Raw genomic sequence first — 13,526 nt, forward strand, 5'->3', positions numbered from 1 at the left:
AACGTTTATTCCCGAAATATGAAAATTTCAAATATAATGGCCACATAACCATCGCGCGCAGGAAGTGATTAATTAATGGCTTGCATTGACACGCACGGAAACCCGTTAGTTTAAAAAGGAATTGCGCTCTTTCAGGTCAGCCCGGTTGACTGCGTTAACACGAGATTGGAGAAAGGGGGAGAAAGAAAACAAAATTACGCCATCTCCCGCTAAACGAAACTATGTGTAGATGCGAAGCAACGGACGCTAACGCTTACACAGGCGGTGACGTTGACGCTGGCGCTCATCGCTCCGTTGCCCAGCAGAGAAACTTGGGGAGGCGCAAAGTACCCCGTCATGCACTAGTGTTTCCTTCTGGAACATGCCAATTGCTGCTAATGGACAGTGAGCGACAGAAGACTCCGATTGAATACAGAGACCCGCAGTCCGCTTTTAGTTAGTGCACACGCTGCGAATTTTTATTGTTCAACAACGCACAGGAGAAGTCTCCCACCAGTTACCTTGGCGGTCAAGATCCAGTGCCTATATAAACAGGGTGGTCAGTGAACGGTTGCGCAGCGTGAGCAGTCGGTTTTTTTTTTTTCAATCAATAAAATCGCTAAAGGTATGTTTACACTAGAGCGACACGACACTGACATGACCCCGACGAAGACACGAGGCAGACGCAGAGCATCGGCCGCGCCCGCCGACGAAGTCGCCAGACCCTATGGTCACACTAGGCCGACGACAACGACGACGCCTCAAAAGACAGCATGTCGTCGTAGTGTGACATCATGGCAGACCGAAAACACCAGCAAAACGCATCCGCAGACCTGTAGTTGGCGTGTCTTCGGGAGATCGGCGGCTGAGCGAAAATTCGCCCCATGTCGTTGCTTTAAATGATCACGAAGCGGGCAATCTTGGGAGAGATAACAATGCCCTCTCCGAGGCTTCCGTGGCGCCTGAATAAGCATCGTCAGCACCGCATGGAAGTCGTTTCTTCCCTGCGTTTTTGTGTCTAACCACCACGGTACCTCGTCACCGCGGATTATGGCGGGGGCTGCGTCGCTTGAGGGGAGGGGACGTGCATGCGCAAAGGGGGGGGGGGGGGGGTTAGCGCCGCTGGGCAGGGGGTGTTGCGCTGGAAGGCATGGCTAGAGTAGAGAGAGGGAGGCGAGCGCAAGCAGGTGGTTGGAGAGAACGCGCAGCTGTTGAAAACAAGGAAGAAGGAGAGTTGCATATGCGTAGTGGGAGTGCGCACACCGCCGACGCCGCGAGACATAGGCCCAAGCAAGAAATGCTTCGCATCTAAGGATAGAAGATGGTCACGTGACAATAAACGTTTTTTTGACAATGGTGAAGCCTAGTCATAAATATTTTTTTTTAAATTCAGACTCGTCCGGTGACACGCAAGTGGCTTCTGCAGTCACCTCGCTTTCATAGCATCTGTCGTGATCAGACAATTTCTTTCGTGTCTTTCAAGGTGCGAAGGCAATGTAATTTACAAAAATCACACGCGCTCATGTGTGCCTGCGTGTGTCCCCTGAAATATGCACCAACGTTGCGTTGTGCATTTGTCATTTGTCGTCCAGTCCTCTGTATATGCACCGACGTGCATATTTCAGAGGACTGGAAATTTAACAGGTAGTTCGTTGAAGCCTGTGGGAAGTCGCAACCTTGTTCTTTTCAGGAAATTCGTGGGGACATAGCGGGGTGCATTGTGATTGATAAAAGTGCTCGTGCGACATCCTTACGTTGTGAATAGAAATGGGCAGTCTAACCAGCATGGGAATTCGTCACCTAATGCAAAGCCGTTGTTGAACTACTATTAGCCTCGAACAATTCCAGAGTTCAGAATAAATATGGGGGGGGGGGGGGGGGGTTACGTCCGAAAACAATTATGAAACTATGAAGGATGCCGCAGTGGAGGGCTAAAAAAATTCTGACAATCTGGTGTTCTGTAAGGTGCGCTAACATCGACTGGAATTCGAGTTAGATGATCGTGGTCCGTAGAGGCCAACGTATGTCTTCTTTTTTTCCTTGTTCAAACGATGGCTTATGCTCACTGTATCACACCTTACGTAACAACCCCGTCGCATTTCGTGCTCGTAGCTACAATGATACTGAACCATTGAATTACGGGGTAAATGATTGTTTGTTTTTTTCACTTGGTAGTGTTAGAGATCATTTCGCAAAAATGCCGGCGTTGGCGTCGGTGTCGTTGGTTAAGAAGCAAAATTTGCGTTGTCCATGACAGAAATGTTAAGGCAAATACTAATAAATAATTATAATAAAACTTTGACTCGAGTGAAAATCAAACCTAAGCCACCTGCGTGGCCAGTCGCATCCTTTCATTGAAGCTGCTTCGAAAAAAAAAAACATATGAATCCCGCGTAGTAGGATTAGTCTTCTCTACGCACGCAATATTGCGGAGCAGAAACATTGAACTTCCCCTGGTGCCAAACCTTGGGAATTGTGCATTAGAGTATTATAAGGAACTGGCCATTACAAAGCACTCAGGCATGGTTATCATTATTAGCAAAAGCATCAACGAAACGCACAGCTTTGAAGGCGCACGTGACTCCTTACGAACACGTACAGGGGCACTTCCCGACAATGCTGACAGTAGGCAACCTAGTATAGTTTGAAATGGCCAAGGTTACTGGCACAGGCGTCCGTTTCTTTGCGACACGGTTACAGTGTCTACTGAGAAGCAAAATGAAGCCAAATTATTGGCTAAAAATACGCAAACGGGGCCTGGTCACGCTATCACCTTCAATATTGAAGACAGAGCTCAGGTGTCCTCGAACTTTTTTTTTTCATAAAAAACATGATCGTGATGAGCTATTTCACTTATAACGGTTGGGTGTATCACTCACGTTTTGACTCGCCGCATTTCGTTGAGAATGGTGATGTTATTTTGCTCAAAAGAGATGCCGCGTGTTGGTGAAGGGCCGACTTCGTGCAGCCAGTCTGATACTCCAGCTTCGCTAGACAATCCTTCACGTCATATACGTGCCTGTAATAGAAATAAATGTCACCGGCGCCGTGATAAAGTTGCTATGGACGAAAAACGAAACTGCAAGTTTGAAAACTTAGTTAAAGTAGATGCTGCACGTTGTAGAGTTTTTTTTTATGTTGTTTATGCCTTATTTCGCGTCTCGTGCAAGGCTCTTTCAGTCCATACGGGTTTCCATACGTTTGCAATTAGCGTGATTTTTGATTGCCAGCCACATTTACGATGAAATCACGACGTAATTATGAGTCGGTTACTAGGCTGGCTCTCGGCACACGTGTTCAGCGTTTCAAACAAGCGTTAGGCTACCGTAAACAATTTTGAAATTTTAAAATTTTAGCGGAGGTGACCGATGTTTGTTAAGCTTTCTGTGGTTCCTCGAGGGAATCGAAAACAAATTTCTTTGGATTGTTTTGCTTGATTGGAATTTATATTTCCGTGGAGGTTTATTTCGCTATATTGTTCGCCAACAAAAATGCGAACAAATTTGGTGAATTTGGTAACATTCTCAAAGTACCCGTGTCTACGAAACTTATTGTGCATAACTTTGCCCGAGACATGTTGCATTCACATCTGTTGAGAACGTCTGTTGAGAAACAAGGCACACCTGAATAACCCATGGGTCCTGAAGCACAGTTAAGTGAGCATTCGACTTCTTTATACAATGTGCCCAACCATACCGCATATCTCCTCGACCCTTTACCCACGTTTTCCTCGAAATAGGGAACTTTTTTTCTGCTAGCAGTAACAACTGCATCGATGAAACAATGTCGACACCTAAAGTGGTGGTTTTGGAGCAGATATTGACCGCCCTAAACTACATGAACTTCTTCAGTGTAAAAGTTTGTTAAATCAGTAAGACCTATCTGAACCAAATCATAAAGGAATATAACATTAAGTAATTTGCTATTTACCAGAGAAACTGCATTCAGCGTTGTGTTATGGCAACAACTTTTTTCTCCTTTTCGCTTCATGATTTCATTATAATTTCATTTTTGTACCAACGTCTTGAAGCTCGCACATCTACCCTCCAGGTATAGTTGCACTCGGCCGCACGCTTCTATGCCACCCTATGTACTCGGAGGCCTGGGCTCCTCAAGCTGCTCTCACACATTTTACCTGTCCCTTTTTCTTGTCGTAGAATAATATGTCAATTTCAGCTAACAGTAAAAAAAAACACAGAAGTGGAAAGGCACTGCAAAAAGGCAAGCGATCAAGCAAATGCCATCGGGGCCTGCTCACCTGCAAATGTTTTCGTACGCTTTTCCACCAACTCTGACGGCGTTTTCAACCAGTCGGAAGTAGGACAAGTCGCACAGGAAGAACCGGCGCATGGCTTCGGTAGCATCACACTTGCCGAGAGCGGTGCCAGCATCTGAAAGAAGCGCGACACACAATCAAGAAAGGTGCCATATAAGGGCCGGCTGTTGTTGTGCAACCAACAGCGGTGACGTACGGAATCGCTGCTTTCCACAGTTGACCCTGTACATCTTCTTGGTAGCCTCGGTAAGCTCGAGCATGTACTTTGTAAAATTCGCCCCCATGTTGTCGTGCGTGCAGTGCAGCTCTATCTTGGCTCTTGAGTAGCACTTCTCGTACTCACTGATACACCTGCGCCCAAGGAAAACGCAAGAGGTCGCAACAGTGTTAATTTACTGTAACTGACTGTGAAAAACGACTTGCGAAAGTATGTTTTATGCATTTTCGCTGAGAAAGCTGACGTAATAGTGGTGTCAGGAACTTTATTACCACTTGGCGTCAGTTTTTTGCAGAAAACATCAGTGCCACTGGGTAACCAGGGTACAATGCTTCATAAAAATGCAAACAGCAGTAGCCTTCCTTGTTTTACCTTGTTAACTTCCGTTAAATGCTGAAAAGACTTGACTGCTGCAACTTACTTGCATGGGTCATCCGCCATTTCTATGCTCGCTTGTAGTGCAATGCCACATGCGAAGAACCTCCGCAACAATTCTTTTTGCCTGCAACTCGTGTCGGATTCTGTACTTCCTGTATGTGGTACTGGACCTGGCGTTGTTGGCGTCCTTATGGGTGCTAGAATGTGTAGACGAAATGTCACTTGATGTTGTCACATTTTTGCAGAAAAATAAGTGTACACTTCTTGTTGTTTTTTTTCTTTTTTTTTCTAGCTCTCTTCTTCCCCAAAGTAATGAGAAAGGAGCTAAGTCGACAGAAGAGGCCTTAGAAACAACACTGTAGACTGTACACAAACACTTGGCGCTAACATGTTTGGTTACGTCGAACCTGCGATCAGTTGAACCGTGCGCCTCTCTTAATATTGCCACAATTCCTTGTTCAGTGCTTGTGAGACCCCGTGAAAGCATTCTCGTCGCCACTCTGTCTCCGTGCACGACGAGCTGTCACTCGCTTTGTTTTTTTTTTATGTGTACATATTTATTAATCGGCCATACAAGAGCACCTCCTATTATGCTGCTGCGCAAGCTCGTGGGAAACTTTCTAGAGGAATGTTAGGTAATGACAAAGCAAAACCGGCGATAGAAATTCGGAATTATAAGCACTTTTAGCACAAAAGGAAAACAAATAAGAAAAATGCGTTTCTGAATGCCAACTCGTCAGTGTGTGTTGCAGGGAATAATGTCTGCATTTACACGTTACACAATTTTAAAAAATCCTGATCGTGCAATGACGAAATCGCACATGTTCTTTTGCAATACTTGGAGTGAATGAGAGGGTTAATTATAATTACCTGCTCGTTGCTAAACGTTAACTGCGTTACGCCATTCAATTAATCAATCAGTTTATTATTCGTAACAAAAAAAATGAAGTACGATGGGTGATGTTTATAAGAAAGGGCTTTTACAAATCAGCCACTAAAGCTGGCTCTACACTCCCGGGGTTCAGTCATGTGCACAGTCGTAAACCCTAAAGAATGTGGAGCCACCGCCACAGCAGTGTTGTTCGTACACTGCACACTTAACTTCGACAATATTTCTTCGTGTAGCATCATTTCTTCCCATCTCATTTTCTTGGTCCCTTTATTCGTTGGCTTCCTATGACAAGCAATCATCGCACCCCCTCCCCCCTGGTTCTCCTCCTCAGTTCCGGACGGTGACCGATACTGCCGGCCAATAATTTTGTAGATAACGACCCAGTTTGGCTTCTCGTACACCTTGTATGCCTCGTACTTTTGCACTGCGCTACCACGTCACGAGTGGGCTACACTGCGATTTTTTTTTTACTTGTCAACCTGTTATTTCATGTCGATGAGGTTCGCGTGAAGTTCTTTTTTCGTGTTTAAAGTGATTACAGCTGCACCGTCCTCATCACGATTGTACGATCTGCCTGTGCATTTGTTGGTTGCAAAGTCGATAACAATCACCCGAAAGTGCGATATCGGCTCTGAAAGACGCCGGCGTTCTGCCTCGCGTGAGTCCCTACACAACATGTACTAACCCGACTTCAGCCGACTGCGTAGTATACAGTGGCAATATCTTGTTATCAGTTATATATAACACAAATTTTCTTCAAAAGGACTCGAGCTGTGAAAAGCTCCAAGTGAGACGCTCTAGGCTTTACAGCTTCCGGCATGCAGTGAGTGTAACGAGCGCAGCGGATCTCTCTTGATGACGATTGTGCTAATCGATATCTCGTAAGCAACATCTTCAAATACTTCTTGTAGCGCGAAATTTGTGAAGCAGTTCATTACCCCACATTTATTACCGAAGGTACAGTAGTACACTTGATTGAGGTAAAGAAGAACGACACCGCTCTGCCTGCATGAAAGGCGAATCGTTGAGGAAGATAGTCATGTGTATTGCTGCTACGTATTGTCTTGTGTGACATTACCGCGAGAAAACTGCAAGCAAGTTAACTCCTCATCGGCTTACTTTATATCGCCCTGGCAGCTAATAGGCATCCAACTCTGCGTTGGGCGCTTTTCTCGCTGTATCCATCTAGTCGACATGCCCATTTCGGTGGAGTAAATTCAGTTACTCAAAAATGTGGCGAACCGTGTTGTAATGGCACTTTAGCCCGCGTCGACGCACTGAACCCGCCAGCTCTCTTCCTATATACCGTAAAGGGAACGAAAGTGGACAAAATATAGTGACAGGACTCAAACGAACTTGACAAGTCTGCACCTGCGTATGAATGTACTGACATGTTTAAAGAACGATGCAGGGAATGCATATCGACCTTCGAAATGCGTCAGGTGGGCGGCCGCGTTAAACCTAATTCAAGTGCTAACATGCCCTTCCCGGCCTCCGAGACGTTCGTCCAAAAGCGGATCTCTGGGGGCGGCATTCGTTGCGGCGAAACGCATTTCGTCTTCCTCATTTGCTTCGAGAGTTGTGAAAGCTTCGTGACGTCAAAATGAAGTTACGAAAGCAAGACTGAACACAGGCGGCGTGCTGCTCGCTGATTTCCCGCCAATTAGTAGGGGCCCTATAGTGGACACCACGAGAATAGCGCCCCACGTGGGCACTCTCCCCCGGGCACGCTCTTTCGTTACGAGGAGTGCTTTGGCGCTGTACAAGATGAGCTATTTAAAGTACAACGTTGAGACCCCGCCCGGCTCGCCTAGCCGTTTTTGAGGCCGAATATACTCTACATATCGAGAAAGCGTGCCCAGGGGAACACTGGCGACAGTAATTCGCTACAGTCTCCAGACATTTACTCGCTATTACAACAGCATTAGATTTCAGCAATATAGCTATATAATTTAGTGATATGGCTTCGTGCAAAACTTCTTACGTGTAAACCGAGTAGTCAGATGGCACAGTTGTCTGTACTGCCTCAACAAGACATCCGTGAAGTAGTAGATGTCCTGAAGTAGTGAAGCTGGCGTTGATCCGCATCCAGTGTCTCTACGGGCTGCTCGTTCGCAATCCATGAACTCATTAACCAAACTGGAAGAGACAAGGACATTTGCATTGCACAAAATTGTGCGCCACTCATGTTGTACACATAACCCCATAAAAGCGACAATGACATTGGCATTGCACGAAATTGTGCGCCACTCCTGTTGTACACGTAAAATAATAAGGGCAAGTAGCAGCACTTATGTCGTCGCAAACAGACACCAAAGTTCATTTTTTGTGAGCGTGATGTTCTAATAGACTTGAAATCTTTGGTGTTCAGAAATGCAGACAACGCGCGCATATTTTTAGGCTATGTCCACATAGCCTAAAAATATGCTTCAAAGTACACCAATTTAGGCTTTGTACATGTCTACGAAACAGTTAAGATTCTTCACAAAAACAGATGACAGCCAATCATGTTCTTCAGTGTTTCCTGCCTCTGCGTTCATTTTCCTACGTGTTTTATGTGCATCGCATGTCGGTATTCTAGCTAGCTCATCCAACCACACGAAGTCGCATGTACGAGTAATAACGGCTGTAACTGAACTCTTGTACAGCGCATGATGCTTTATTACATTGGCACACCAACTTATTGAGCTTTGAGCTCCTGGTCAAATTTTGGGATACTGCCGCGATTGCCAACGCAAGAGTGGATCGTCATTGCCTCGCCGCTGCGACCATAATTGTCGCGCACTTTAGGTGTTGGTTTTCGTTAAGGCTGTGTCTATTGAACAAAAGCAAGCCCTGAATGTTCCCGTTCCTTTGTTCATTTTGTGCGTGGCTGTTTCAGTTGCGCCATATTTTCGCTTACTAGTACGGCCATGCCGTAGATGTTTCTGCCCCACAATAGGTGCAATAGGGCAATGCGGGTGAGCTAAAATTTTACTGTGAATATGTAACCTCCCACTCACGTTTGAGTGTTGTGAATGTGCGGAAATAATGTGTAATACACTGACGCTCCGTCACGATGCTTTGTGAAACGAGCTCAAATAACAAGAACCCTATCGTGGTCTTTTCACATGACTTACAATGCTAATTATTCACTGAGCTACCTTCGTATTTTAGGCGCATGCAAATATGAAACTACGGCAGTACCAAACATTCATTCGACCAAAGCCGGATTATGTAGCAATACTGGGTCCTCACCTGAGCACTAGAGTTCGCTCCTTAAAATGTGTCCGATACCGATTGCGAGTTTTCTCTTATTGAATTACAACTTTATTTTAAGTATAACCTCAATGAAATGTTTCATCAGCCTTCCAGACCGAGTAGTACGACCTTTGTGTTTAGAGAAAAAAACTTTCACAAGCTAATTCTTCGGGCGTAAATTCGTGTCAGAACCATCGTACTTGTCATTTCACGTGGGCTATTCCAAAACATCCCTACAATTACGGAACGTGTAAATGTCGCAACATAGACTTCACTGGGCTGTGACCTGGCTCACAACCGTAGTCATGCGAACGGTAATCGCGCACACGCATACACACAAAAATCATCTGTTGAAGGAAGTGTAATATTGAAAACGACTTTCGATATGTTTCGTTTAGTTGGGAAGTTCTTGAACATTTTGGACGTAATTGTAATAATGTGCCATACAGCATCTATCTTACCAGGCCATTTTAAGATGTCGCCACAGTGCCTGTGAGCGCTGCCTTTTTTTAAACTGATATGCTACTTGACTGTGTACTTGAAGCCATGTAACTTTCTCGATCGTTTTTCGCGGCCTTGTTCGCATTGTGTTCAAAGCCCCGTCTGCTCCTGTATTCTATCGAGGCGTGTTGGAACAGCTTGTGGTGGTGACGAAATTTACTACAATGCTGGCGAGTGTGTGTGGGAGAGCGATACGAAGAGGGCGCTTCAGTGCCTAAATAAGCCCCCCTCGCCACGGGTGCGGGCAGCGCGGACGCCATTTTAGCTTCGACGGCAGCATCTGGTGGCAGCTCCCTCAACTACGTCAATGTCCCAATTCCTGGCCCTAAAGTGGACGTTCCTTTTCAGCGTGCCGATATGCATTGTTGCCAAAGACGAAAACTGGTAGCACCTTCTCACTCGCGCTGCTGCTACAGCGAATAGCAAATCTCTCAATAAAGTGATGACGCTTCACTAGACTTTGTTGCTTTTAATTTGTTTTTGTTTTTTTGTTTATTTAGGAAAGCAGTCCACCACATCTGTAAGGTGCGATTGGTCTTTTTTTTTAGCAAAACTTAATTGATGATGTCACCCAGCCCATCTGGAATGCCCTGTGAGCCTCGAAATAATCAAATTAATAATAAATAAACATTTTACAAGAATCCACTGCTTTCTCATCGCCGAAAAAACTTACAAATACTTACGTGCATATTTCGTTGTTGTTTGGGGAAAGCCCTCTTCCTTCTACGTCGGCATAGAAAGCTACTGCACAGTAGGAATAGCGACGCACATATTCCATGTACGAACAGCCAGGTGGAATGCCTGAAACAGGCAACAGCTCAATTTAGACCGTAAGCTCGCGCTTGAAGAGAGTCAATAAAGAGTGACTTTTTTTATGAAGGACAACAAGAACAAGGAGGATCTACACGGGAGAGCAAATCAGAAGAAAAATGCGTGAAATCCTGCAACTTACCAGTTGGCATGGTGAAGTGCGACGGTACAATAGTGCCCGTACCAGTAGGATGTCTTTTGCCGGTTGGGTAGGGGTAGGTCGTCGATGGTGTTTTAGGAGTTGGCCCTCCACAGTTCAGCATTCCTAACGATGCGATCAAGGCGTTTCTCACGAATACCATATTATGAATAAGGTCGGGACTGTTTGTGGCACTGCATTCGTGCTTTAACTCCAAATCGTGAGTGCATACGTTGAACTTCGCCACGATCCTGCACAAAATGGAAACGACGAAATCAAATCACCCACTAAGGTTCTTTCTTTAGACCTTATGTAAAATTGCTGCCATCTGTCGCTCGTTGTGTGCATAGCCGCCATGTTAGAGTCTCGGCACGGCGCAGTACGTACAGCACTGATCGATTGATATTTGGGGTTCACCCGTCCCAAAACCACCATATGATTATAAAAGACGCCGTAGTTGAGGGCTCCAGAAATTTCGACCACCCAGGGTTCTTTAACGTGCACCCAAATGTGAGCACACGGGCCTACAACATTTCCTGCTTCATCATAAATGCAGCCGCCACAGCCGGGATTCGATCCCGCGACCTGCGGATCAGTACCCACAGGTCGTGTGTTTACGCAGATGTATACGAAAGGCGTATTTACGTGAGGCGTGTATTGGCTGATAATCGCAATGCCGACATATTGCTGCGTCTCTTGCAGCACACAGAGAGTAACTCGAAATTCTGAAGGAAAAGGGGTAAGCCGTAAACTTTGTCCCTTCTTTTTTTTCCCCAAGCTGATGGCGTTTCCAGCATTAGCTCCACCTAATGTTCCTGAAATACGTGTTTGCGTTATCCTTTCTATACAAGTAAAACGTGTAATAGCATTTGTATTTGTGTTCCAAGGCAGTTTTTTGCAATGTTATAGCTAGCAGCCGTTTACCAAGTGAAGGCGACTCGTGTGGTATACGCAGAAGCCACCTACACGCAACGGGCTTTATCACGACCTATTGCACATGCCTGCATTTAGTTGCACGTGCTGAGCACATAGAATAGAGCACTTGAAAAACGTGCGCAGTCATGCGCAAGTCATCCCACTATAAACGGCTGCTTGTAACACAATACGCTTTAGCACCGTTGCTCTCTTCTCAGAATCAACTGATGACGCGTGCACTTGCTTTTAATTCAGCGTGTGCCGTTACCATAACGTAATAAACAAAACACATTCAACAAAATGTAGGCACACGCAATTATCTGCGATAAGCTTCGTTGCATGAATGTGACTTCAGCGTGAAACGAATGAGTCGCCTTCATTTGGTAAACGGTTGCTAGCGAAAACGTCGCAAAAACTGCCTTACTTCAGCGAGGAGCAATTTATGGGAACACGAATGCAAATGCTATTCCACGTCTTACTTGCATAAAAAAGGAGAACCCAAACACGTATTTCGGTAGCAGTAGCCGGAGCTCGTGCTAAGAATAAGAAGGCAGCAATTTTGCATGAGGTCTATAGTGTTGCGTAATGTAATGTCTGTTAAGAAATGATTAACGCCCAATGTTGATTCATCATACTCATTCAACAATAAACGACTACAGCCGGTGACTGCCTAAGAATCAATATAGGCTCCCCTTACTTCCCATACTTCCACCACGTTGCTGAATCACGCACGGAAATGACGGAACGCGATAGAGCGTTGGAAAACACTTAGATCCGCTGTCGTTTTCGTGCACGTCGAACGCGGCACAATCAAATTTTAATGGGATTGAATTCAATGCAGTTGAAATCGGGAGAATAATGGTCATCACTAATGTTGACCGGCGAAGATGATGTGTACGTGTGGATGAGAGCCTTTATTGGTTCGTCCTAACTATTACGTGATAGCGAAGGGCAGCCCTAGTTGAACAAGCATGGCAGAAATGAATGGTGGAACACTATACTTTTATTCGTAGCTTGCCGTCGACTGTAGAAAGAAACCGCTTTCCTGCAACGTATACGCGCTACTACCGCTAAGACCTTGTAGCATCGTCCCCTGCCCTCCCCCCTCTTATTGAGAACAATCAAAACAAGCTTCGCAATGGATGTAACAGTGAAAGGATGTAACCAGGTGGTGACGTGCTTCTCACAATACTCTGTTGGTGGTCACCGCCTTTACGACAAAAAAGGCTAAACGTAGAGTTCTTGGAACGCGACATTAAGTGTATTCGGTCGCCATTATTGTCAAAAACTTCCGTGGCCATTTAATTCTTCTTAGACGCATGTTTACGAAGTCTGCACTAAGTATTCAGCCTATCAAGATTTCGCTTTCGTTGGATGCGCTGTTATCTCCGCTTGAGCAGTCGGTAACACACCAAACGAAGTGAACTCACTTGATCGTGCACTATAGTGACGCGAGACAGGGAGAATCGATGGACGGCTGCAGGGTAAAGCTGGGAAGGAGACAATTCACGTCTGATTCAATACGAAAAGACGGGCAAGTTGGTTTCGTTGCATATTGAAGCTTCAGCGCACACACAGGAATACACAGACAATAGGCCCCGCCGCAGTGGTCTAGGGGCTAAGGAACTCGGCTGCTGACCCGCAGGTCGCGGGATCGAATTCCGGTTGCGGCAGCTGCATTTTTGATGGAGGCGAAAATGCGGTAGGCCCGTGTGCTCAGGTTTGGGAGCACGTTAAAGAACCCCAGGTGGTCGAAATTTCCGGAGCCCTCCAATACGGCGCCTCTCATATTCATATGGTGGTTTCGGGACGTTAAACCCCACATATCAATCAATAAATCAATTCTCATTTGAAGGGAAGGCCGGAAACACATTTATAGCATTGCATTGTGCACGTTGTTCTTTTACTTTATGTAAGCTTTTGCTTAATCAAACTGAAGTTCTGTATGTTAACCCTAATCAGACGAGAAGGAAAGTTGTAGAAGCGTAGCATATCTCGAGACTTGAAGACACGCGTGTTAGTCATCCTTCAGTATCGCTTAATGAAAAATAAATTGAATAGCTGAATAACGGTTATATTACACTTCATCTGTTAAAGGATTTAATAGTTTATTTTTGTGCGATGCTGTTTTTGCTCATGCGCAGTGATCATGAGGAGCTGAAAAAAGTATATATTTTGT

General features: G+C 45.3%; 1 protein-coding gene across 1 annotated transcript in view; it reads right to left on the bottom strand.

Annotated features, from left to right (window-relative positions):
* The window catches only part of LOC142775665 (uncharacterized), a 73,309-nt gene that overhangs the window by 26,617 nt on the left and 33,166 nt on the right, over positions 1-13,526 (bottom strand). Inside the window, exons 8-14 of the mRNA XM_075877300.1 lie at positions 10,436-10,683; positions 10,167-10,284; positions 7,727-7,881; positions 4,894-5,047; positions 4,452-4,606; positions 4,238-4,370; positions 2,859-2,998 (exon numbers count right to left, since the gene is read on the bottom strand). Of these exons, the coding sequence (XP_075733415.1) occupies positions 2,859-2,998; positions 4,238-4,370; positions 4,452-4,606; positions 4,894-5,047; positions 7,727-7,881; positions 10,167-10,284; positions 10,436-10,683 (1,103 nt within the window). The remainder of the gene's footprint in view (positions 1-2,858; positions 2,999-4,237; positions 4,371-4,451; positions 4,607-4,893; positions 5,048-7,726; positions 7,882-10,166; positions 10,285-10,435; positions 10,684-13,526) is intronic.

Source organism: Rhipicephalus microplus, chromosome X, assembly GCF_043290135.1.
Source record: "Rhipicephalus microplus isolate Deutch F79 chromosome X, USDA_Rmic, whole genome shotgun sequence".
Taxonomy (NCBI): domain Eukaryota; kingdom Metazoa; phylum Arthropoda; class Arachnida; order Ixodida; family Ixodidae; genus Rhipicephalus; species Rhipicephalus microplus.